Source organism: Mchenga conophoros, linkage group LG18 (genome assembly GCF_057382185.1).
Source record: "Mchenga conophoros isolate Kocher_MC1m ecotype Shallow Benthic linkage group LG18, M_conophoros_male_GT1.1, whole genome shotgun sequence".
In the NCBI taxonomy this organism is placed as follows: domain Eukaryota; kingdom Metazoa; phylum Chordata; class Actinopteri; order Cichliformes; family Cichlidae; genus Mchenga; species Mchenga conophoros.
In genome coordinates, this window is record NC_140543.1 from 19,404,590 (window position 1) to 19,431,157 (window position 26,568).

At 42.0% G+C, this 26,568-nt stretch overlaps 1 protein-coding gene across 4 annotated transcripts in view; it reads right to left on the reverse strand.

Moving 5' to 3' along the window:
* Window positions 1–2,987: 2,987 nt before the first annotated feature.
* The window catches only part of pbx1a (pre-B-cell leukemia homeobox 1a), a 59,309-nt gene continuing 35,728 nt past the window's right edge, over window positions 2,988–26,568 (reverse strand). Inside the window, exons 5-11 of one of the 4 annotated variants that reach the window (XM_085256056.1) lie at window positions 13,888–14,132; window positions 12,137–12,327; window positions 11,832–11,967; window positions 10,397–10,556; window positions 9,374–9,486; window positions 8,143–8,241; window positions 2,988–4,782 (exon numbers count right to left, since the gene is read on the reverse strand). In XM_085256056.1, coding sequence (XP_085112182.1) covers window positions 4,690–4,782; window positions 8,143–8,241; window positions 9,374–9,486; window positions 10,397–10,556; window positions 11,832–11,967; window positions 12,137–12,327; window positions 13,888–14,132 — 1,037 coding nt within the window. In that variant the 3' untranslated portion in view covers window positions 2,988–4,689. The remainder of the gene's footprint in view (window positions 4,783–8,142; window positions 8,242–9,373; window positions 9,487–10,396; window positions 10,557–11,831; window positions 11,968–12,136; window positions 12,328–13,887; window positions 14,133–26,568) is intronic. The other 3 variants (XM_085256057.1, XR_014889649.1, XM_085256058.1) reach the window with 3 other exon arrangements.

Genomic DNA, 26,568 nt, shown 5'->3' on the forward strand with positions numbered 1-26,568 from the left:
ACCGGGCAGTGTTGGAGAGAATACCCAAAACTAACAGTATACTACTGCATACAATCATGAGGAAAATCATGCAACAAAAAATATATATATTTATTAAATGTTTTTATTATTCAGAACGGGCAGTGCCGTGGAGATCGTTTCATGAAATCTGCCTTTTTCTAACCATGCATCATTTTTACAAAGTTACAAGTCTTTCAGCTGAAAACTTCTTCTGTAAAAAGGAGAGCAGCTCTGAAATGCAATCATCAGTATTCACCGGAAGGCTTGATATTTGTTGATTTTGAATTGCCATGTTTTTCACATATGCATATCATTCTGCTGTCACTGTTTTTCCATGACAGGAAAATACACAGAGACTGAATCTGAGTGGTTTTCTGAGAGAAAAGAGTGAAAGAGATGGATCAGCTGCAAAGAAAACAGAAGAGGCGTCATCACTCTGGGGATATAACGAAAGTTTTTAGTGTTGTGCAAGAGTAACTGGGGGAAAAACCCAAAACTGAAATGCTGATTACTGATAGGGTAGGGTTTTACTTCAGTCAAAACATTCCCACTGGGAAATACTGAAAGCAATCTTTCCTGTTCCATATCACAGTGTGGAGGATGTGAAAGTTTTGACAAAATGTGTTAAAGTCGCCATCTAGTGGAAGAAGACAAACACTTCTGGCTCTTCTGTACACAGCTTTTCTTCTGATCAATCATTTTGTCTTCATGTAACTGAATCTTTAAACAGCCTGGATACATGACCCCTCTTAAACATTCATTAAAACGTTGCCTTGTGCCATTATAAAAATAAGAGATGAGTAACAGACTGTAATACAGAAAAATTCAGGGGCCACACCCTGTCTCCTGTGCATGATATAATCTGTGGGTTACAGTGTGTGAATAAGTGAATTTAAGATGAAGCATCCAGGCAATGTGTGAGTGGTAGTTTCACTGCATATTCAAGCAGTATGGGCTCTGCTGAGAAGAGGGAGACACAAGGTGTCTGAGCCACTCATCCATGCCCCTTCCACAGCAGCTGCAATTTAAACAGTGCTTCACTGACAGCTGGAAAACAGATGTCAACAGCAGCATTATATTTCAGTCGGCCTGTGCAGTGTCACCACCTCGGCGGTGTGAGAATTACGCTGCATGACAAAAAAAATCCCTCAAAAATTAAGTAAAACTCAGTCTGCGTGAGTTATCTCACTTGATGTTATTGTTTCAGATGACAAAGCTGCAGGCTTGACACTGGAATAATCTCGCTCATGAGCATCTACTGCAGCACTGCAGAGGCCAGGAGATGAGAAGTCTTGTCAGATTGTTTTTGAGGCCCTCTCTGCTGGTGAGCACAACCCGGCTCCTTCGCTGCCCTCGGGGTGCAGGGGAGCAGTTTGGCTTTGGCACTTCACACTCGCTCAGCAGTCAAGGCCTCTGACCGTCCGCAGACTATACCACCAACTGCTCCCACATACCCTCGGCCCTGTTGTTTGGCCAATTATGAATATTCACTTGCTATGAATGTAATTCTGTCAGACATGCAACTGTCCATTCAGATATTGTCAGCGGTGTTGTTTGTATTTGAAGAATCTGATCATTTTCTCATTTTCTATCAGATTTTGAGCCAAATCACGGACTTCAAGTGATTTTGCTTGAGCAATGTCCTGCATTGTTATCCTACTAAGACACATCATGAGCCACACTAAGAACTGAATTTTAAGCTTACAGAAAAACTCAATAGACCATAAAAATTTATGTAAGGTGTAAGGTGAGACTTCTTTGTTTGAATTTTGGGTTGATGAGGGGAATCCAATCAGAAAAAAATTGGGTTTTAAGGAGGAGGAAGGTAACTGGCAAGTGTAGATGAACAGAGGAGTCGCACCAAGCTGTGAATCATACAAAGCTACTTTGGTCCGAGAATAAATATATCGAGCTGGAAGAAACCAAAATAGGTCTCCTTTAAAGGCCTCCTTCCTCAGCAGGACACAAAGAGCTTGGAGCTTGGTGAGTATGACAGAGTAAGAGATTTTTTTTTTTTGTCTTGGTCTTTGGATTTGTCATGACATGACGTGAATCACATTGATTAATGCAATAACCTATTGTGCAACAATCTAAACCCCTGGGTCCTGACATTCATGTGAATACTATGCAGACATACTAAGCACAACCCACACAGCAGCAACAACCGCCATCAGCAGCAGCCTCCCCCAGCACGACAATTTGTCATCATGAAAAACTGCTCGAGCAACATGACAAGGAGCTCAAGGTGTTGACCGGGCTCCCACGATATCAACAAACATGACAAAAAATTATATTAACAAGACCAAATCTACTTCAGTCTGTAACAACTGCTGAAAAATACTACCAATTAAGAAAGAGCCTGTCAGTGTCAGCCAGTGAGAGGTGCTGATGAGTATATACAGAAGCTTTTGTGGCTCACAGTCAATACACTCTAAGTTTCTGGATGGCACAGTGGTGTAGCACCACTAGTCACAACAAGAAGATTCCCAGTTTGATCCACAACTGGGACCTCTCTGTTTGGAGGTGCTCCAGCTTCCTCCCTCAGTCCAAACACATACCTGTCAGGTTAACTGGTGATTCTAAATTGGACTTGCTTGTGAGGTAGATAAAGTGCTTTAAGTGTACAGAATAAATTGCTCTATGAGTGTATGGCTAAGGTACAACCTGAAGTTAAAAATGCTACATAAACACATGTGTGTTACATCCTCAGTACACACAAAACCCTCTGTTCACTGTAAATGCTTGGATTTGGTTCAGTGTGCTTTTATCTGAGTGCATGTGTCCAAATATGTTGAATATGTTTGGACAAGAGCCATCATGAATGGTAGGAAGATGTGGAGCCATTAAGGGAGTGGGGGCTCACTAACCTTGGCTGACTTTCAGTTATCACAGCAGTGATTACCATCGCGCCATTGACGCCTCCGTGTGAGCAAAAACGTAGAGTCGTTGCTGTCTCGTAAAGCCACAATAATAAAAAATGCTGGATGTATGATCGCTCTGCATTACATATCATTTTAATGTGTTGAAAACCCTTTTCCAACAAAGCAAGTCAAGCACAGTGGTGCACATTAACACATGTTGAAAACCCATGAGCTAATTCACAAGAATAGGAAAACAAACAAACAAACAAACAAAAAAAAAAATAGGAGCCTACATTAAGCACACCATAAAAAAAATACAAATACAAACAAATAGGCCACACAACATAAAAAGTGTCTATAAACAAGGTTAGACTGCTCAGAAAACACATTATTTGACAGAATGACTCGTCCCTTCTTTAAGTACTTCATCGTTAACGCTTCCTTGTAAAACTTTGATACTGAGAAGAATCAGCCTGATAGGTATGGAGGCAAGCATGACTTTAAACATCTATATTTGTTTTGGTGTCAGTTCTAGAGTTACTAAAGCACTTCCAGCAGAATAATGCACTGATTTATATGCAAATGAACATCCTAACAAGGACACAATTCAACAAAAAATGCGTAACACGTCAAAAACTGTCCTCAGCTGAGCCGCAGTTCATCCACCTGCTCCTTCCGTCGTGACGGTGATCATTGGCTTCATGCTACGAGCATCTGTGGGCCTGCGCCGCAGCTTCAGGAGCAAAGATCCACTGTGCGAGCATGTAAAACTCTATTAGCATAATGACTTCCCCGTTTAAGTGGATTGCAACAAACTGAGTTACATGCGTCTTTGACAAACTTTTGTCTGCGATGAAAGCAATATTTCTTTTCATCTTTCTCTCGGAAAGGATCGGGATTAGTAACAAAGTAACCAAACACGGTGAGTAAACTGAGCAGTTTTGTTTTGGCATGATCAGAATCTGCTGCGATAAAGAACTCAGAAAAACACAATTCTTACTTTTCCTATTAAATCTGTCATTCGTGTATCTGCAGAACCAAAACCAACATTGTGTAAAATCGTCTAGGTTAATGATTCTTAATGAATAATGTCAAGCTTGTCTGATTTGATGACAGGTATTTATTTATTGTTTTACAGATAACATACTTCACAGGGTTACCTTAGAGGTAAAAATCTCCTGACAGAACTTGGTTTTGACTCGTCGGAGACAGCGAGGGGAAGATGAACATACTTTTTGTCAAGCACACATTGTAAACAACTGAGCAATATTTAAGTCTAAATGGCGTACCATAGAATAGGTGAGAGACAACAAAATGTAAGTAAGAAGATGTGCCTCTTGCTCGCAAAGACAAAAGTTTCATTTTTACAAAACAAATAATGGTCACTGACATTTTTCTACTTTTTTTTTTTTTTTAAGTGGCTGAGAGGTAGAATGAAGTATTTTCAGTTAAAACCAATGATTTTATTTCTTTGCTTTATCTTATCGTCATAATGAGCGAAAACATTACGAGTGAATAAGGAACCCCAGCCCTCTGATTATAATGTGAAATCTGTACAAACATCTCCATTGATTGCAATATCGTTTAATTTTTTGAAATATTTTTTATTGTGAAACTTTTTGTTTGTATCCCAAAAGTCCATCGTTATAAGCAGAGGAAATATTATTGAATTTTTCTGGTTAGGATTTCGTGGTACCTCGCCGTACGGTGGGGCAGTGAATTCCGTTTTTTCTTCTTCTTTTTTTTAATACTGCGAATAGCAACGTCAGTTCATGTTTTTTACATTTTTTGTTTGTTTTTCGTGGATGGAGTGTAGAGATGGATATATTCAGTTGGAAGTATCTGAATGAACGCTTCCGGGTCCTTCTGTGGGCGATGTCACTGACGAAGGAGTCGGAGCATCTTGCCAGCCACCGTTTGTCTGTAAAGACACAAGAAGACAAAGTTAGCGTGAATATGAATGTGATATGAAATATCATCATTCTTTATATTAAGGATGGGCTGCTAAATTGTGTCAAAAATCTCAAACACGATTAGCTTGGTTATTGTTCAGGGTTGTTATTTAACTGACTTTGGAGTCATCATGCATTTACAGAGCTCTTTTCTTCTTTAGTTTTCTCCAAACCAAATCACTAAAATTAAAACAAATAAACACAAACTACAGTTAATATGAAATAAAATAAAAAGAGTGGTTCTAGATTTATAAGAAAAGAGTAAATAGAAGGAAAAAAAACATGTTTTTTACCCCAAAATAAAATATTCTTAGTAAAAACTCTCCTCCTCCTGTTTGTGTTGTGAACAAGAGTTAGGTGAGGAGTTTACCTCACAGGTTCATGCAAACCATGAGGCTGGAGCCTGGAGGTGTTTAACTCGGCTGGTTCTGATCAGATATAATAAAAACAATCTGCACGTTGGCATATTGCTACTCACTAACACATTATGTCCTGTTTTCTTTAAAATCAAAATATGCCAGGGATGACGCTGGTCACAACTTCTACACTTCGGTTTTGTGCAGAGTAAATTAATACGTTATAATGCGTTAATTAATCTGCAGACTCCTGTCAGAGCGAGGCTGGAATATTTTCTTTATGTTGAGCCAAATGACCACACAGGACAGTGGTATTAATCTGCCCATTGGACTCTTAAACAGGGAGACAATAAGACGATTTATAGAGCTTTTTGCTGTAAAAATGAAACTTCATCATATGCTTTCATTACAAGGGACTACCGGTGCACTACACCCTAGTTTTATAAAGTACCCATACGCCATACAGCTACACTGTAACTGATTATACTCTAATATCTACAGGAAGATACTATAATAGGTGTGTGCATATGTGTTAGTATGCTGGGTCACTACTGTAATTCACTGAGGTAAGGTTGCTTGGAAAAACTAATGAATAGTGAAGATTTCTTTGAAAATTACAGTTTTACTTTAAAATATACACAAACCTTTTTACAGTGTGCTGTACAGACTCACCCGTCCCCCCAGATATGTTCAAATAGAGCCAAATATTGAGCCCAACAAAAGCACTCTTTGCCTTCTATATGACATCTATGTAATATAAACCACACTACTTAATATTTACATCTTTAGTGTATTGATTGAAGATAATAAATGTGGAACTACACCTGCCAATAAAAAGGAGTACGCTATAGGTAACCCCTTCGAAAAATATTCACAGCAGAAGGTTTTGCTTAGCAGGTTTTGTTGTTAAATATATATGAAGAATACCAGGTAAACCCTAAACGTAAAAACAAATATAAAAGACTTCCTCAAAAGCAGTGATGTTGCTCCTAAAACCTCTAAATGAAAGCACTAAAAACTGTCAAACGATGCTTTCAGAAAAAGAAATAAATTATCATGCCACTTCTTTCACTTGGACCTCCACATGGTCGACATAATGTGAGATAAACAGCAAAGATAAAACAGCGAATACGCAGACCTTTCATATATCTCAGAATATACCCCTGAGATGGATGATAAAAGAATAAATTATCACAATAAAAAAAAAGCTCTTTAAAATGGAAGCCTTCTCAAATCATCATAAAAGGTTGGCTAAAGACCATTAATTGTAATTTCAACGCTATTAGTGAGTGCTGGGAATGTGCTTTGGCAGCCTCTTATTTCCAAACCCTGTTATTTTGTGTAAAGACCGTCTGTCATCTTATTCAGAAGCAAGAAGAGGGAAAAAAGAAAGAATGAGGAGGGGAAAAAAATGCATTTCCAGTCTCAGAGAAAGTCGACACCCACTAGCAATTTGAGGGGCTGTAATTGCTGTTCAAGAATAAAGAAGGAGAGGTGAACCACGAGAGTTCAGTCAGTAAATCTTAGAAAGAATATAAAAAAAATATCATTTGGGCTAAATAGATGCACGACTTCATTCATAAGCTTCAATAAAACACTGCAATTTTTGTTAGTAAAACTGTAAAAGAGCCTCATATTGTTAAGAATTTCCGAAATAGTTATTTCTATTCTTTTCTAAAGCTTTCAAAGTAAGTGTTTCTACTCAGGCTGGATCTGCGATCTATTTCACAACAAACAGCACAATTAGTTTTAATTATTTTTAATATATCGATTACTGCAATTTGAATTTTGCAGGGTGGCTCATTTGAGTTTTGGTGGGGTGGGGCTTGCCTTGACAATAAAAGCACTTAAAAACCAAATGCGTCGTTGAGCATCCAGTTCCAATTTATTAATGAAGCCATTTATGGTAGCTGCAGTTTAACCACTCATTTATGTATGACAATTACACTGCAGTCATGATACGCTACGTTTCTCTGAATTACTAATTCATTTGATATTTGATGTTTAAAAAAATCCTCAAAGACTAATGAAGATAAAAGAAAAAAGCATTTAGAGCAGAACAAAGTTTTTTATAATCCTCTACTACCTCCACATATAAAAAGCGTTTTTTTATGAACAAAAAGCAAAATTAATAAGAAAAAGAAAGAAGCCAAATTAGCTGCGCGACTGAGGTCAGAGATTCATAATTTGGTGTGTTGTTATTAGTCTAAATTACAGATGTAAAATGAGCCTGTTGCATGCTGCAGCGCGCTGGACGCGTCCTCGTTCTTATTTTAGCACGAGGGGTGTTGCAGGCTTGGCTGTCAGTGCTGCTGTTCCTGTGGATGAATGATCTGGCCAATGTGCTTGGACTGTTAGCCCAAAGCCTCGCTCTTTCTGTCCCTGTGACTGTCGTATTGATTCTGTTCAGCCCCGCTCGGCCTGTCGCTGTGGATCTACATGCTAACACACTGCCTCGAGTGCTGCCTGTCCCGCCCTGCCCGGCCCAGCAAGGAGACCGAGACAACTGGCTGAGGCTTTGACAGGCTGCTTAACGAGTTATTTTAAGGATTAGCAGCAACTCTGAACTTCTTTTTTTTCCAAGCCAGTCTTGGAGGGGGAAATAAATATGAGTCGTCCTACAGTGGCAATGACAGAGCAGCGTCTGGTGCGACGATGACACCTGTGTCCTTGTTTCTGTCGACTGCAGGTGCCTCGCTAACGCTAATATCCTCCGACAGGCTAGGAGCATGTCCAGCTACTCAGCCTGGTAGCTGCCTCGTTGCCTGCCACCATAGGGCACGACTGGGGCAGAAGACAGAGGGGGGTTGGGGGCAAATGGCTGGACAACAGCCCAACCCCGGCAAAGTCTGCTAAGTGGCATTTTAGTGTGCATACAGATTTAGGCGATATCACCAACATTGTGCAGCTGGGGAATCACTGCAAAGTAAAAGAGCAAAGAAGCACTGAGAAGGACAGAATGAGATTGTTTACAGGTCTTACGTTGATGCCCTGTGGACTGTACATCTGGCTGGCTGCGAGGCTGTCACTGTATCCTCCGGTCTGGCTGATAACATGGCGAAGGGTATCCACCTGGAACAGCGGGGACACAGACAAAAGGACCAGTAAGACAAAAGCTCTGGATAACAAAGACAGTAATGCACAAGGAAAGGTCAGTCTGATAGTAAAAGGGTATCATAAACAGGAAAAGGTTACAAACAGCGAATCAGAATGATTTGGCCTCTATTACAAGCTCGATAACAGACGCCACAAAAGGACAAAAACACAGGAGTAAATATAGGATAGCTAATTATCAATGTATTTGTTGTTCTTGTTGTATATTCTTATGTCCAGACTTGTGTCTTTTCTTTAAACTATTTAAAGTCGAGCAAACACTCAGATGAAGTGCCACAGTATCACCTGCTGCCAATAAAACCATGGTGTGATGCAGGATTTGTTCTACTGTTAACATTTTGTCATGCTCTTTCCAGATTCCACAGTCCAATTCATATTTCTTTATATTTGTTTTCCCCAGAAACACACTTTCCATATGGATTTCACAACAAATCTGACTGCTCTACCAACTAGACAAACATATATGAATTTGTACTTTGTGCCTTTTTTATACTTGCAAATCTTTGAGATTGAGGTCATTCATTCGTGATCAGAAAAATAAACCCTTTCGGGTTCAATAATTAAGGGCAAACCCCGAAGACCTTTTTATCTACGATAAGGGCCGTCCCTTCTGCATATTCATGAACGACCTAAAGCGATTGGCGTGCTGATCAGAACAGAAGAGGAGGAATGGAGGGAGAAGGAAGTGATGCCGAAAGCACTGAAACCAAATGAGGCCTTCACTACGGGTGGTGATTCCTTAATCCGTGGTGAGAGTTGTAACACTGCGTTGGTCATGACTGTCCACTGGGGCAAGGTCAGGGAGCTACAAAGTGCACCAGTGGCTATGTGAACTCTTGTCAGAGGTGCTGATGAGTGTTGCACCGTTTCCAAAACTGTCCGCAGTCGTCTACTCAACTGTGGCTTGACAATGGTTTCTACATTAATGTAGTGCTTCAGGCTAAGTATAACCTCCGTTTCACAATGTAGGTCAAGTTATTGTGGGCATCTAAACTCCCAGACTGGTCAGCGGTTAAACCACATCACAAACGAGCTCAGGAATGTGCCAGTTTACAGCCACATGGGATGCTAAACTTGGAGAGGCGCCTACCTGGGATTGTATGTTGGCCCCAACCTGCCCCCCTTGGTACGAGTCCCCATTGAGGGACTGCACACTCATGAACAAGTCTCCGGAGTTTGACATGTTAAAAGAGCCAGCAGAACCTGAGAATACACAGAGGCAGAAGAAAAAGAAAGACGCGCAGACAGGAGGAGAAGGATCAGAAGAAAGGGGATAGTAACAGAGAAGAAGAGGGGGACAGAAAAAGGAGTTAAAATGAAATCATGCATAAGCACAAAGGCATTGAATGGGTTAGTTTGAGAGCGTGGCAGGCATTATGAAAAAGACTTTTTCTACAAAGTTGCACACAATAGACGCACTGAATCAACCAGCAAGAACAATCCGACAGGTTCTCGTCGTAAAACTGTTTAAGATCCAATTAAAACGAGCCTCATGGATCATATTACTGTTACATGTCCGTGCTGCTAGTGTTTCATTAAGGAAGTAATAATTGATCTGCAGGAAGACCCAAAGAATCGTATTCGTCCTTTAATGGACCCCAGCTCCCCAGATGTAAAGAGACCATCGCGTAACTTGATTTCAACACCCGGTCCTAATCCAATACAGTCGCAAAGTCTCTATATGACAAAAGACTCCGCTTGCCCTCTGAGCAGCTTAATGGCATACATGAGGTCAACCGGACAAGAGGCAGGAAAAATTAACGTCCACAAGACCAAGAGGTCAATAACAGAGAGAGAGAGTGAGAGAGAAAGAGAGAGCGAATGAGTGAGGGAGGAAGATAACGACGGCAGAGAAGAAAGGAAGAAAAATGGAAGAAGAACGGCAAGAAAGCCAAAGTGTATTACTGGGTTAATTAAGGAGAGCGTTCTGTTAGTCTATAAGAAACATCACCAGAGACTGAATTCTTGAGTTGTGGCTTTGGTATGAGAACGTCAATACGCTCCATCTTACGCTTCTATCTGCTCTGGTGAACAACAAATATTGATAACGCCTCTATTGATGGAACTTGTTTCACTATAGCCCAGCGGCCTTTAATCAGAGCCCGAAGCTCACCTGCTGAATTGGGAGTAGATGGGGAGTTGGCCTGGCTGCCGTGAGCGGACACGCTGGTTGCATTGACTGCAGTCCTCGCTGCATACATGTTGGCCTCTTCTTGGAACTTGCTGATGTTTTTCTTGTATCGGATCCTCTTGTTCCCGAACCAGTTTGATACCTGTCAAGACGGTAGCAAGATAAATAAAAGCAAATATAAGATGATACTCTGCACACCTAAAAAGTCTGAGTCATGCCATGTACACCAGTTAGCACAATAACCTCCTCTCTTCTTTGCACGGTATTTCATGTTGCTTGCGAATTAATTCTCATGGAACAGAGCAATATGGAAAGCCCTCCATCCACTTTCTTCTGCTTATACAGACACCCAGACCTCCCTCTCTCCAGCCACCTCCTCCACCTTATCTGGGGGAAAACTGAGGCCTTCTCAGCACTACAGAAATATAACAGCAGTATTCCAGTAGCACTCTTCTTGTTTTGATGAGGACTTCATGGACCAGATTTAACTTTTTCCTGCAGTTGAACTGCAAATGACTGTTACCACCTAACCTAGAACCCATTTCATGTATTTCTACAGAAAAATAATCTGCTATTGAAGATAAGTCAGAAAAATAATCTTGTATTGGTGCAAAAACCCCCAAAACAAAACAAAAAAATTTGCAGATGCATGACACTGCAAAGCTGCTGAGTCCAAAGTTGAAGCAATCACAAGAAATTCACTAACGACTCTTATATGCAGATTCTCTGACATTTACTGTCATAGAAATGATACCAATTCATGCTGCATAGTTACACTGGCTGGCTGACTGGCTCTCCAATAAAACAGCCCAAGGCAGAAGTGGCTCTGCACTTCAAGCAGGTAAATGATCAACTTTCCATATTCAGCTTTTGCCACGCTCTACATGTTTGAATTTGGTTGCTATTCCCTGTGAGTTTTTTAGCCCTATTCAAATTAGATTTTTGGGTGGTCGTCTTTATTACTAGTATTTATTTAAGAAGTGATGGAAAATTATAGCCAGCGTACCAACTGAGTAAAAAAACAAAACAAAAAACAATGAAACAACCCAAAAAGAAAAACGAGGATCCATGATAAAGCAAAAATGTTACAGTACAAAAAGAAAATGCATGCAAAAAAGAAGCTTTTATAGTTAAAGTCTTTGTAACTATCCAGTCTTTCCATGAAAAAACTGTGAATCATTTTTTCATCAACTGACTGTCAAATGCTCCTGGAAAGGTATTGGTAGCTTTGGAAACTACTGACAACTTGGTAAGAAAACCAACTGTTTTTAATGTGAGTGTTTCTAATGGTAACCCCAGGCTGACAGGGCTCCTGACCGCTGAAGCACAGAGCCCTGCTGATTTAGAATAATTGAATTGTTTTTGAGCAACACACTTACCACAGAGCCTAATTTTCTCAATTTGCCTAGGATCTTACCTGTGACACTGTGATGCCACATTTTTTGGCCAGTTCTTCTTTGGCCTCCTCGCTGGGATAGGGGTTACTGAGATGGGAGTAAAAATACTCGTTTAGGACCTCTGTCGCCTGTTTGTTGAAGTTCCTCCTTTTTCGCCTGATCAGAAAAAACACAGAAGAGAAAAATGACTCCTCCCTTGCACCATCAATAATCTATAACTGTAATAACAAAATCAAATGGAGTGATAACAAAAAAGCAGCTTAGAGTCAAATAGAAATATAAGTACATATGAATAAGATTTAGTTGGGGGCGCACAGACACACACCTGGCATCAAGAAAGCGTGAGCGCAGGATCATAACAGCTTCACAGGTGCTCTGCTTCAGCTGCATCTGAATGGAGCTGAACTTGCGGTGGATGATGCTGACCATGCGCTCGATCTCTTTGGGCGAGATGGGTCGTGTTCGAGACTGCTCCCTCAGCAGGTTCATCACATGGGTGGTGAACTCATTGCACGCCTGGATGCACAGACAGGCAGGATTCATAAAAAGAATAACTATCGCAGAGGCTCGACAGCTTCAGACAGAACAAAAGGATGAAATTGGATTCTGGTGAGCCTGCACCTTCACTGGTAAGCCTTGGCACGAGCAGTGCTGACAGTGTAACAGCAGTAGTGTTAGAGGTAATAAGAATAGTCTGAATTAAAGCGGCAGACACGCAGCGATGTTTCAAGCCAAACAAATGTGGCAGCGGAGTCATACAGCGGAGGCAGCGAGCACTTGCAGTGCTCTGAATATTAAAAAGACTTCTCTTCAATAGCAGAGAGAATGTGACAAGTGAAGAGAAATCTAAAATGACAGCAGGCTTTCAGTCCCGTTCATGTTCAAGAGGTTTAAACTGTCTCCCTCTCTTTTCACTCCATCTTTCCGTCTACCTCGTTCTCTCTCTGTCTGAATCAGTCACTGGATATGACTGCATTCAGAGTCAAGGTGTCTGTTGCTTGTCAACACCAGGGTTACGTCAGTCAAAGTGATGCACTGAGCAGCCGTTCTGCTTGCACACACACACGCTAGACACTACTCACTCATACCACGTGAGGTGTACATAGCGTGGTGACACAAAAATGCTCAGGTGTATATTGGCTTTGACAGTTAGCGATGACTAGCCTTCCTCGGAGAAGATGACAAACCCAGAACGCTTTGACTTCCACGGGAATGACAAGATGTTACAGTCTTTGGAAAAGAGCTGGTGTGTGACTGATATAATGGCTGTTTGCCTGCTGAAGATAGCATCTCCGAAAGGCTCGGCTTGCCTGTCCCACGAGTGCTGATTTCAAGAACATTATACTCTTAGACTGACAAAATTACTTAAACATCCTCAGGAAAATATCTCGTCTGTCCTTTACCAACTTATTCCTATTTAGGCTGGCAGCGTGGAGCCTCTCCCAGCATGCAAAGGGCAAGAAGATCTGGTCTGGACGGGACGTTAGAAAGCTAAAATGAAAAGCCAGATCCTCAACATTACAAAAACAGTGAGGTCATACTGACAGAACGGCAAGATCTTCCATCCACATTGATTTTTGGAACTGCTGAAATTTATGCCAACAATTCTCACAAAATACAGATTCTGTATCCATCAACATGAAAGTGCAACGTTTTGCCTTTTTTCAAACACTTAACACCAAAGAATAGAAAAATCACATTTTTGCTGACAAAAGGTTTTCTCTAATAAAATAATGAATTTACACACAGGATTCCTTGTTACATATATCCATATACACAATCCAAGAAAAAAGGGAGTTTCGTACCATTGACTGGCTCATGGGCACATCAATACGGGAGATCATCCTTTTAAAGGGGGGTTTATGTGTCTTTCGTTGAGCAAAGGGCTCAGTTTTCAGGAAAAAAGCCTCACTTACATACAGCTTATGTATGCACTCGCATTATACTAAAACAGCAACATAAATAACTTGTGCACACAGAGGACCTGAGCTAAATCCGTGATCCATGATAGCTGAGGAAGTGTTGAATGTGTTTTGAAGCAACGTGTAATAAAGAATGAGCTTGCTTTACCCCCACCTGCTCGTACTTCTCCAGCTCCGTGTGGTAAATTTGCCGGATCTGAGACAGCTTGGCCCGATAGTCAGAGTGCTCTGCTGAGTTGTCGGCGCCAATGCCGCCGGTGGCTGCCGCTGCGGCGGCCGCAGCTGCCGACCCGCCGCCTTTCTCCGGTCCGGCCACGCCCTCCGCCAGCAGCATGTTGTCCAGTCTCATCAGCTGGGGGTCTGGAGGCTCCTCCTCCTGGGCACCTCGAATACTGAGCACTGTGGAGGACAGAAGAAGAGGTCACGAGAGCAATGATGTAATACGGGCCGATCTGCATGGGTGTTCAAAATGACTGTGGGTATAAAAATTTTACAGCGCCTGAGAAAGGAGTCTTAAGTATTCTTCCATTTTACTGAGTAGACACCCTGAAATACAGGCGTCATTAAAAGAGTTCAAGTCCACGCCGTAAAAACCTGCAGCCTTACACAGGCTGGCAGCTGAGCGAGAGCATAAAACTATCATTTCATTATTTTTGACTATCATTTCATGCAAAAAAAGAAAAAAAGAAAAACGACACAGACTCCTACCAGAGTTCATGTTTCATGTCTCTAGCTGAGGTTCAGTTTCTAGCTGAGCGCTTTATTATCCTGTTAATGTCTAAACAGAAAAACAAAACAATTATGAGTCCTGCCAGAGTTTGAGTTAAATAAAATAGTCCCAGTGCCATATTTACACACAGAAATGAAAAATGATGAGTACATTAAAGAAATATAGTAACATTAATCATAATTAAGAGTTCAAAATGCATCACTTAACAAAGAAAATATTCTTTCAGTAGGAATAAATCTAACATTTGTTTCAAGCTGTATCCATATCTCTCCCTTCTGTACACGGCCTAATAACAGCACGCCTCGGACGCTGGTGCCACAGCCACTGTTTAGATAGGACAGCGTCTGAAGCTAAACTGAAGCTTCTCATACCTACAGGCGCTCAGCTCTCGGCTGACACTCATCTCCCATGGTGTGGAGAGTGAAGTGTAAACACAGCAAAGACAGGCCTGCTGAGGTGGACAAGCACAAATGACATACCACACCACAACACGCACAAGTGCAGGCTCAGCTCGCACGAAAACTCTCCGCCGGTGGCTCTTCTAACACTATTTTAACTGTGCACAAGTGGTTCACCCTCACTTTCAAACAGAGAACGAGGTTTTTTTTACTGCCCTGCCTCTTTCTGCCACCAGAAGGCTCCCTCGGTAAAGAAGCAGAGCGTCCTGCTTTTCAGCGAGCAGCTGAAAACAGCCGACCAGGTGCAGCCCCTCCGTTCCATCCCCTGTCTTCAAGGACAAAGACAAAGCTGCCACGACATTTGTCATGCACACTTTAATCCACACATCAATCAAAATGCTTAAAGAGGACGGTCTTACATTACATACTGTACGTCCCTTCCGTGATGGCTGTAGGCAGTGAGGGGATGTGACAGGCTGTGTGACAGAGAAAGCCATATTGTAGCTAAACAGTCTCAGGTCACAGCGACGGCTCCTTTGTAATGAGGATGTAAGGCTGAGACGCCCTGTGACCTTTCCGGGGAGCAGGGGGTCCAGATGGATTCCAGGAGCCGCGTGGGGAGCTTGTCTACCACAGTCCACCTCTTTTCAACTGCCCCCCCGTCACCACCCCGACCACCACATCCACCCCCTCCACCTTTTTTTCCCCCTTCCCTCCCTTTTTCTCCTCCAGCAATAACATCATCCATTCCCATCAGCTCCAACACGTGAGCAAGCGCAGCTCAGGAGGCAAATGTCAATGGCTATCAGACGGCTGGAAAAGGTCAGGAGTTCAGATGGGGGGGAGTGGGCGCATGTGCGCGAGTGTGTGTGTGGGCGCATGTGCACATGTGCTGGTAGATGAATATGTGGATATTTTTCATGTGAATCACACCAGCGGGAAATTATAACACTCGCCAATTTGATTCTGACAAAATAGTGGCACATCCCTACCAGAGGGGGAATCTAATGAGCCTAAGAGTGATTTATTCATTCCCTCCAAGTCCCCGAGTGCACAACTAAAAGCATGAAATGGATTAAATAAATACAATTAATAAGGAAAATCAAACAATTCACTGTGCTGTGGCATAATTACCCCAACCACAGCCATCAGCTTTATTTATTTCTGTTCAGTAATAGCAATGAAATCGATTAGACCTCAATGCCAGTCAAAGCGCTCGTCGTGAACTCTGCGACCACGGACTATACATTAACGTAATCACCTGACAAAGGCGAGTGCCCTCTATTAAAATAAGTCACCCGCTCCCAACAGTTGCACAACAACAACAACAATGGCAGCAAAAAAGAGAAGAAAAACTCTTTAACACACACTTTTGACTTTCTCTGGTGGCGACAAAGGAGCGGAGACCGCCCCACTCTGCGATTCTCTTATTCCACGGACAGTCACAGATTAGTATCTATAAAAGGAAGATGGCCATCATCTCATCTTGATCATTACCGACAGACTTAATTGAACAATGAGAGGACGCAATTCCCCTCTCTGTCGCTTCCTCCTTCCCTCCCTCCCTCCATCCTTCCTCCTGTCGTCTCTCCTTCCCTTTGTTTGCACGTTCTTGTGTCAATTCTTTCCCGAGATTTGGGCCACCAACCCCACAACCACCAAAAAAAAGGGCAAAAATAAATGTGCATCGCAAACTATTCTCGAGCCACTTCCTATATGATGAATGGACTTCTAAGAATAAGCCTTTGTTTTGCTTATTGACAGGATTAATTTATGCCGTTTTACTTCCTTAAGAGCTGGCTCATGCCCATCGCCGCACTGCCTGCTGTTTGCAGACAACAGGAGTGTAAATAAACATGACGATTAAGCCACCCACTCATACAGGGAGACTCAAGGTACAAGGAACGCACACACACACAAACACACATGCAAACACACTGGATGAACAAATGTAAGCACTCTTAATAATGAGGAAGCACACAGTAAAAAAAAAATACACAGCTACGCACATTGCCGGACTACCCTGAGCACCCAGCCTGGCGCCCTGCAAGCTTTTTTAAATGAAAACATGTTTAATTAATGACGTCAAAGTATTCTGTCACAATTAGGAAGATTTACAATCAAACAAGGCAGCAGTGATGTCCCTGACAGCCACGATGAAAGTTTAGCCTTCTTGCCTCTGACTGGCAGCTAGCAGCCAACACTGGACTGGATCCATTTCCCATCAATACAGTAATGCAATACACTCCACAGCACCGTAGTGTGTATGTATGCGTGCGTCCTCTCTCTTGCCTAGCTCTTGTCCACATCACATGACCCCAGAGAGGACCAGGCAGTGGCTGTGCTCTGTATTGATTGTGTGGGCAAACGTCATCTTGGGTTTCAGCAGTTAATAAATCAGGCCTGCTCCTGACACAAACGTGTGTGTGTGTGTGTGTGTGTGTGTGTGTGTGTGTGTGTGTGTGTGTGTGTGTGTGTGTGGGCCTGTCACAGACCAGTCAGCAGGAGTGAAAGCGACAGCCACATGATAATGTAACATCACCACCATTCATCCCTGCCACACAGCATTCTGAGACAAAACAACAACAACCTAGGAACCTGAAAAAAGCAGCGTGATTTACAGCAGACATGACAAGTATCACTAATACAAATCCTCCCCCCCCCGCGCCTTCAAGGAGTTCACCATCCTGCCCTCATCTGCATCTGATACAAGCCCAATAACGCAGTCTTCATAAGAGGCAGCACTGAGCCATATCTCATGCAGACACGACGTAGAGGTGAACTACATTTCTACACAATGCTATTATCATCAGCGAGAGCACTAAATGAATATTGCGTTACATTACGTCCAATTTACGGTATGCGCTGTGTGATCATTCCTCCCGAATTCGATTTGGGCTTTAATAAAGAAAAGGACAATCGTTACGAATTCGCCAATCAGACATCTCGACAAAATATCAGCCGTGAAAACATTTAGATTCTTCATCCTTAAAGTCCTTTTTTGCCATGTTTCTGCAGGATGTGTGATTTATGCGCGAACTTTCTCCGGCTCCGTACGTTCTGTCAATGAGATAATGGAAAGCTGTTTAAAGATTACTGCGCCGATTTAGCGTCACGCACCTATAACACTGTCTGACTCACAATGGACAGTTAAATGGACACATTTTAAATTCCATTCATTCTTCCTTAGTGTCAAAATATGGCACCTACATTACCCACAATTCAACGGCTCAAAATAATACTGCATAATAGCAGAGACGGCGACATGTGTCAGCCTCTTTCTAGTGCTCCTTAAGACCTGCAATCACACTGTGATGTGGAGCTCTCTTTAAACGTGGCCCAGAGATAATTCTCCTCTCCAGCGTGCATTGTTTCATTGAACTGCTTGCTTTTGGTTTATTTCTGATGCACTGAAACTATTTTAAATTTGATTAATATCGCGGCAGTTCAAAGGGTAATTCCTCTCAAAGCGAGGTGAGGAGCTCACAATTTTAGCCGCGAAAGAGTACGTATTTCAGCATCGATCTGTAATTTCCAAAGCCCTGTCGTTTTGTGCGAATTACAGCACCAAGCTCAAAGATATTAGGTTACTAAATCGACTGCAAAAACTGGAATCCTCACGACAGGGAGCTGCAGCAGGCGATGCCGGTCAGTTTTTGACCCCTGCATTCGTCACAATACTCTGTGATTGAATTTTCTGTCAACTCGCCGATCAGGTAATCACTGTTTCATCTGTACAGACGAGTCCGACGGCACTGATCTCGGCTTTCAAGCTCGACACTTCAATGCTCACAGTTACAAACACATTTCACTTGGTAGCGGGAAAGCAATCATCATAAAACGCGGTATTGTGACATTTTTCAAACTGACCCCACAGAGTTGAGGTAAACTACTGAGCAATGCAATTATCATTACCGAGAACACTGAATGAATATTATGTTACATTAAATCCAATTTACTGTATATGTGGTCATTTCTATTGAATTGAATCTGGGCTTTAATAAAGAAAGGACAATCATTATGAAATTACTAATCATAGCTCACAGCCTGCGCATGAAAACTCTTTAACACTGAGCTGTTTACAGGGGCAAGAGACGAGTTGGGGTTCTTTTTTTCTGACTTATTGTCATGAAGTAATTAAGGCTCGATTGCGTAACCAAAGCAGGAAGAGGATATAATGATGGACATGGAACAAGTATGGAAACCAATATGGAAGCAAATATGGAAACTGGCTGACAAGTGAAAAACACCCATGTTTGTTGGAGGAAAGCAAAAAAATAAAAGGAGAGTGAAAGAAACTGAAAGTTTAGCATTTTTTCAGTGTATTTGTTTTTTTTAATTCGCTTTAAAATTTTCCATTTACTGCCAATTAGTTTCCAGCTCATTTCATTTTAGCTTTTAAATTCCTTTTTAGTTGAATTTTTATCCGTATTCGTGTTTTTTCTTTATTAAGTGAGGCAGGGGTGGGCCATTAAATTTCCCAAGGGGCCATATAGAGTAACTGGGACACCAGTGAGCTTATAAAGAGATAAAAATTAATACTGAGCAGAAATGAGTTCAGCTTACTGGTCCCAGTTACTTACTGTTGGCCCATGGGAAAATTAATTATTCTTTTGTTTTTGTTATACAGCTAATTATTGTACGTATTTATTATTATCAGTGAGTAGGGGCGTGCTTGTCCGGTGCCGCTTTAAGGAGTCCTAAAATGTTTTCCACTTCAAGCTCAAAGCGAGATTTGTGGCTATCCATGAACTCATGGGAAACTTTCTCAGGCCCAAAATGTTCTCTCCATCACCAGATAATGGGAAGCTGTACAGCCTCAGTACACAAGGGCATAGTCATAAAGTACCGCTAAAAACAGCTTTATGTTTTATCAGCCATCTCGAGTATCATGTGCAGAAAAGGGGCAGAGCTGAAGTGTTGTATCTGTCACTGGGTGGGGGGATGGGGACACAAAAGGACAAGGAAAAACACCAGAGAAATACTGGAGAGACAGACAGAGATGAGGAGATGTGGATGGTGCTGGCAAGGAGTGATGGAGAGAGAATGAGAGGCGAAAAATAGAAATGGAATAGGAAAGCGAGGTGTCAATTAAAAAAATGAACCCCAGTGCATTTGGGAGGTGACAGCTGGTGGGAGACGAGCTGACAGGCGTCACATTAGGCGGATTTGGTGGCCGCTCCCCTCATCCCTTGCTTTTTTTTTTCTTCCCCTCTGTCTCTCCCCTTCTCCGGCTTTCTCCACTAGCGACCGGCAGTTTCTCATTCGGCGGCAGCAGCGGCGGTGGTGGCAAGAACTCAGCTTGGTGTTTTTCAGAACAAGTTCCCCCTGCAGCTACTCCTAATAACGGTAATTATCGTCATCATCTGAGGCTTAAGCAGGCCAGTTTGAGGCCTGAGGGGCTGGCCTGATAATGAGGCAGCCAGCGCCAGAGGAGAAGACCATTCAGTGCACCGCCCTGCCACCAACGCAGAGCACTCCCATTTAAAAGCCTTCATTAAAATAATTCATTATTCAAAATAGGCAATACATTAGCCCCTGGGTGTCTGTCTCTCTTAAGGTGTCTTAAAAAATATATATCTCCTTGATTGAATCAAACTCATGCTCAGCCCATGCAGTTCCAACTGCTCGAGGCTGCGTAGCAACTGAATAGCTGAGAAGTCACAAGCTTGTGGACCAGCGAGCTGCACAGGCGGCCTGCAAGCAGAGAGACAAAGATGTCTCTGTGGAGAGAGGACAGTCCACAGGATACCACAAAGTACACAAAGACTGGTCGTATTCATTTTTGGATAAACGTCAGGCAGGGTTTGGCTTTTTTTAAAAAATCTATTTATTTTTAGATGTTTTATAAGATTTTTTTCACAATAAGACAGGTGACAAGAAGAAGAGAAGAAGAGGGACGAATATACAGGTGCCAGAATTTTAACCATACATGCTGAATTTATCGTCTGCCCATTTTTTGAATCTGATATTCATGGACTTTAAAGAGAGTGGCCGGGCGTATGAAACATTGGCGTCAATCCTTCATGGGCTTCAGTACTGGCAGAAAAATTCTAGCCTCATAAAAGGGTGGGCCAACGCATCAAACAATGTCTCAAAACTACTGGCAAAGTAAAATGAGTTTCAGCACTGATGAGATATTTGATCCATGAAGCCCCATTTTTTAGGCGAGCTGTCAATATTTTTTTTCCCCTGCTGTTTAAGTAGCTAAACAAACCCCTTTTTTTCAGCCTCTAATCAAATGCCAGCGCACTGACGCTGTCCTGGGCAACAGTTGGTGAGGAGGTGATGTGTGAAGTGTTCGGAGCCAGGAGGAGGTTGTCCGTGATAGTTAGCGTCCTGCCCTAACTGCTGCCCTACAAGCCCTCCCAACGCACCAGGACGAGACACAAAACAAGAGGTCCACTAAAACAATCCTCCTCGAGTCCCCGCGGTGTGTGTTCCTGTGCATGGCACATTTCATAAGGCCTCGCTCTTTGACTGGTGATGAGTTTATGCGACGGTAATTAACAGTAATTAATCCTTAATTACAGCAATTAGCAGAGTCGCAGTAAATTAAGCCACATCTGGAGGCACGGAGCAGGGCGAGACGAGTAGGGGTGGGTTTTGACTAGCGGGGGGAGGCAGAACCCACGTGACCGAGATTGTTTAGGTCTACCTGGGATGCCCAGGGTTGCCATCCCTGCTCAAGGCAGTTTGACGGGAGCTGTGATACACTGTGAGATCTCAGAGGTGGATGATGGGGCAGGGTCTGATGAACACGAAAGGCTGAGAGACGAGGTTCATTGCTGAACAAAATTGTTTCATCTCAGGGAGAAAGGCTCCCTTAAGCTACCATGCAAGGACACCCACCATATGGCCGCTCATAGACAGTAGTGCTTGTGGTTCTGCTTCGCTGTGCTCGGCTTCACTCGACAACATGTGAACATGAATTTTTACACAACCGTCACCGCAAAGCAAACCTGGCTCACAGTCTGTGGAAGAAGGAGAAGGAAAAAAACTACACCCACTTTCTTTTTTTACAGGGGAAAATATAGAGAGAACAGAAACACAGAGATGCCGCCGGGACATTTTATTACTAACATGATGCACAGAGCCTATTCACAGTCACATGGCTCAGTCTGCGCTATCCTATACTATTAAAAAAGATTCTGAGTGGTTACTTAGATTATCCCATGATACATTTCATGCCCACTGGGAGCAATATCTCCAATGATGACAATGCGTCCCTCCATAAAGCACAAGTGGTCACTGAGTGCTTTGAATGGCATGATAATGATGTTAGCCATATGCCTTCTGCAAATAGATCCTTTTGTCTTTTCTATATATAGATAACCTACAGCATATACATTATCTGTGCATCAAGGAAAAGTGACATCAGAGCCAGATCCAAATGAGATAAGTGCTAGTGTTGTGTGCTTCTTGACTGGTCAGTAGTTAATTTGTTCTGTTTTAGAGACAACATTTGTATATTTCATGGATTAAATCACTGGTAGCTGTTCAGCTTCCCTCATTTGTACCATACAGCAAAATCCCTGAAGCTTTCCACAAGTTTAGATCACACTCCAGCAAATCCATAAAAGACACTTTTGTTGCCACATGATAAGTCACAGCAAAGCTAAAAATATCAGCACACTTTCCTGGAGGATGAATTTCCGGGATTTAAGCTATAGCCGCAAGAACAACTACTCTTCTTCACTCGAGCTGCTGCAATTAAGCACAACGTGGAGGAATTTTGGACCTGCAATGCTGTTTTATGCTTCTGAACTACATTTCAGAGGCAAATTTACTTTTTACTCCACAACATTTTCATGACAGTCATTATTTTGCAAATGGCAGATTTACAAAGAAAGCATATCTTAAATGAATATCAGTTAAAGAGTAATTAGTTTAAATGACTGCAACGAAAATTATGTTCATATTAATAATGTGAACATCTGTTTAATCAGCACATTTTTATTACTTTTGTTACTTAAAGTATTTGATTGAATTCAAATAACTATCACAGAAGCTTTATTAGTTAGTGTGTGGGCCTCAACGTATCTCTGCTAATAACAACAGAGTTTAACTTTACAGCTTTTCTCGATCGCTTTGGTGCAATTCTCACATCAGAAAAGACATTCTCACTACTCTTGCAGTTCTCAAATCAGTAACGCAGCCACATTAGACGTGATACACTTCTCACTTGAATCTCGCAACTCTAATTTATATGATGTAGTCCCGAAGTGGGCCATTAATTTTCCAAGGGACATGCTGTGTTGGACTGCACTGGTGTTTTCAGCCAAATTACTTCAAACTTGTATAAACTAATAAAGAACAAGGCCAGGAACACAGGGCCAGTAACAGCACTAAAACTGCCCTTCAGTTAGAAGCAAACATAAACACAGAGCATACTCTTAGCCTTGTGTCATGGCACCTGTGACATGGCAATGACACACGGGCTTGTACTATACGTATGCACTCATTGGTCACTTTATTAGGTACACCTTGCTAGTATGCGGTCGGACTCCCTTTTGCTTTGTTGCTGTGCTGCTCAGCACAACAAGGTGCTGGAAACAGAGAATTTGCTCCATGCTTACATCATAGCATCACACAGTTGCTTCAGATTTGTCAGCTGCTCGTCCAAGTGTGGTCCAAGTGCAGCCCATCTGTGCCACGTTCGATGTGCTGCGTGTTCACAGATGCTCTTCTGCACACCTTGTTGGTAACGAGTGGTTGAGTGAGTTTTTTTCTTGCCTTTGTATCTGCTTGAAGTAGTCAGGCCATTCTCCTCTGACCTATGATTACGAAATATAAGGTATTTTCATCCAGAGAACTGCCGCTCACAGATATTTTTAGACCGTTCCCTGTAAACCCAAGTTGTGTGGGGAAAATCCCGATCGATCAACAGTGTCTGAGATACTCAGACCAATCTGTCCGACACTAACAATAATGCAACGTTCAGTCACTTTAGCAGGCTGTCTTGACCATGTCTGCATGCCTAAATGCTTTGAGTTGTTGACCTGTGATTGGCTGATTACTTATTTGCATCAAGGAGCAGCTGAACAGGTGTACCTAATAAAGTGGTTTCTTAATGTATGTAGATGAATTTACTGGATTACACAACAGATGGTGCTGTGACCAGATTGTATTTATTTTCTTTGCCTGTTTTCTGATGCATACAGTTTCACAAGTATTTAGCTTTTGGAGATTTCAGCAATTTTGCAAAGTTTTAAATAAATCCTTCACATTTTATTTTTGTTTCTGGACACTTTTTAATGTACATTAGGCCTTCATCTTTGCTCTACTCTCTGTCAGTAAGATTTTTAATAAAAATGTTTTTAAAAGAATTTGATGTCTAAGTTTCAATACAGTGGTGAAATGTTTGTTTTTTTCATTCATCAGAGTTGAAGTGCTTGACTGATTTCTCATGTTTTGATATGTGTGAAAAAGAGAACTGCATTAAGAGTGCTGACAATGATTTTTCTGATGTGAGAATTGCACCAAAGCAATTGAGGAAAAACTGTAATTAGCAAAACAAAAAATGAACAACTTTAACAATTAACTGTATTTGAATTTGTTTTATCTGATCTATTCAGGTTTTGCACATAAACATGAAAAGGTGAAACAAGTAACAGTCTGTCTGTTCTTTAATAAAAAGAGAGGACAAATGTTTATCTAAAAGATAAAAATGACTCTTCTTTATAAAATCCTGAGGTGGGCCATTCGTTTTCCCAAGGGATCTTATGAGAAACTGGGACTGTTGTGGAGGGCCGCATCAAAAAGCTTATAAGGGGCAGTCTAATCACAGATACCCACACCACCGTGTATCCAGCCACCTCCTCCAGCTCTCCTGTAGGCCAACGAGGTGCTCCCAAACCAGCTGAGAGATGTAATTCCTCCAGCAAATCTGGGATCTGCCCAGGGGTCTCCTCCCAGTAGGACATGCCCAGAACACCTCAACTAGCTGCTTTCAATGTAGTATTGGAGTAGTATCAAGTTTCAACTCTACTCCGAGCTCCTCCTGGATGAATGAACTCCTTGTCCAATCTCTAAGGCCCGACACGCTCTGGAGGAAGCTAACTTCTGGTTTTCTGGTCACTACCCCCAGCTCGTGGCCATAGGTGAGGGTAGGAATGCAGGGTGACTGGTGAATCGACCAAATCACTGGCAAGGATCTTACGATCTTATCGCCGAATAAAATAATTTGTTTGTAAATGTCAGAAATCTGCAACTGAGCATTTTGTCGCATGAAGCCATTCTGTTTGTGATGCAAAGCCGAAAAACAAAAACACTCACATTTGAAAAACTGGAGTAAATGTTTGATCATTGTTTTTGTAATACAATATGTGCGATCAACTAATTTAATCAAGCAATTAATCACCATGAAGTATAATACTTGATTGAAACACATTATGCACTCAATATTTGCACACTAATAGATCCTTTGAAAGCAGAACGGATTCGCTTATCTCATGCTCGTCATCAAAACAAAAGTAAAGACTGCACCAAGGCTCACATTCATGCCCGAATGCTTGATGGGTTACAAGTTGCCAATAATGCTGCAACACTTGGGAGATATGCCCGAGCAGGAAATATCATCTTTCCCCGCATTTATCAGGCAAGCTTCACACCAAGAGAAAATAAGTCATAGTGGCTTTGTTCCTGCTGCGTGTGCAGTTTGTTAGGGTGCTGTCACAACTACAGAAATCCCTCTGAGGTTTGCTGTTTTGCCAGGCCTGATGTTCAAACGCAGACTAGTAATGCTCAGTGTGCCCTGAGCTGTAAGGAAAGAAAAACAATGTAAGCAATCACTGTCCACGAGTGAGACCACCTCCGCTGCATTCACTCACTTTTCTTGGCTTAAAATGTTTGTTAAGATCTGCTTATAGCATGCCATATGTGCGACTGTTTGCCTTTGACTTAAAAAAAAATAGCACCAGACACTTTGCATAAACAAAACAGAATACTTAGAAGGAAAATGCATGCACTTTTTTTTACATGGGGAACCTCACTAGACACTACTAGAGCTGCCTTAATTTCAAAATAATGCAAATAGATTTGGCTAATGACTGCTAAGGGAAGCATTCTCACTGAGTAAGGGTTAGAGCGAGGTCAACTTGGGACACCAGTTTAGAGCTGTAATAGTGAATATGATAGTACAATGGCTGTAGGCAGAGAGAGTGAGACACGAGTGTGTTTACAGCAGAGGTAGCGGTCCAAGCAGTCTAAGTGGCCCGGCTGGCAGGCCTACCACACCACTAGCGGATAAAGCCTAGTCATTAATCACTGGCCTGTGGGATCGTCCCACTGTAGCAGAATACTAGGTCAGGGGGAGCTCCTGCTGTCAATCAGCACTAAAAAACGTGCGTGAGAGTCTAAGTGGAGTGGGACTGTAAGCGGAGAAATGTGCTTTAGATAGGAACGTGTCATTTTCAGCCTGCAGCTACAAAAAGCATACAGTACTGAGAAATTAATGCATTAATGCAAACACCGGCGTGCAAGTGCTAGACGCCATTTACATGAAAAGCACATCAAGTCATCTGTTGGGAGTGAAAGCAGCATTTTCTGCCCTGAAAGCTGAAACTTGATTTTAAAAAATACAGACAACACTGCTCTATTTTTATGTTTTTTTAAAGAAGAAGAAGAAGAACAAGGAGCAAACTGATATATGGTGCAGACCGTCCTGTGGCACTAAGACTGCACGCCGGAAACACTGATATCCCGC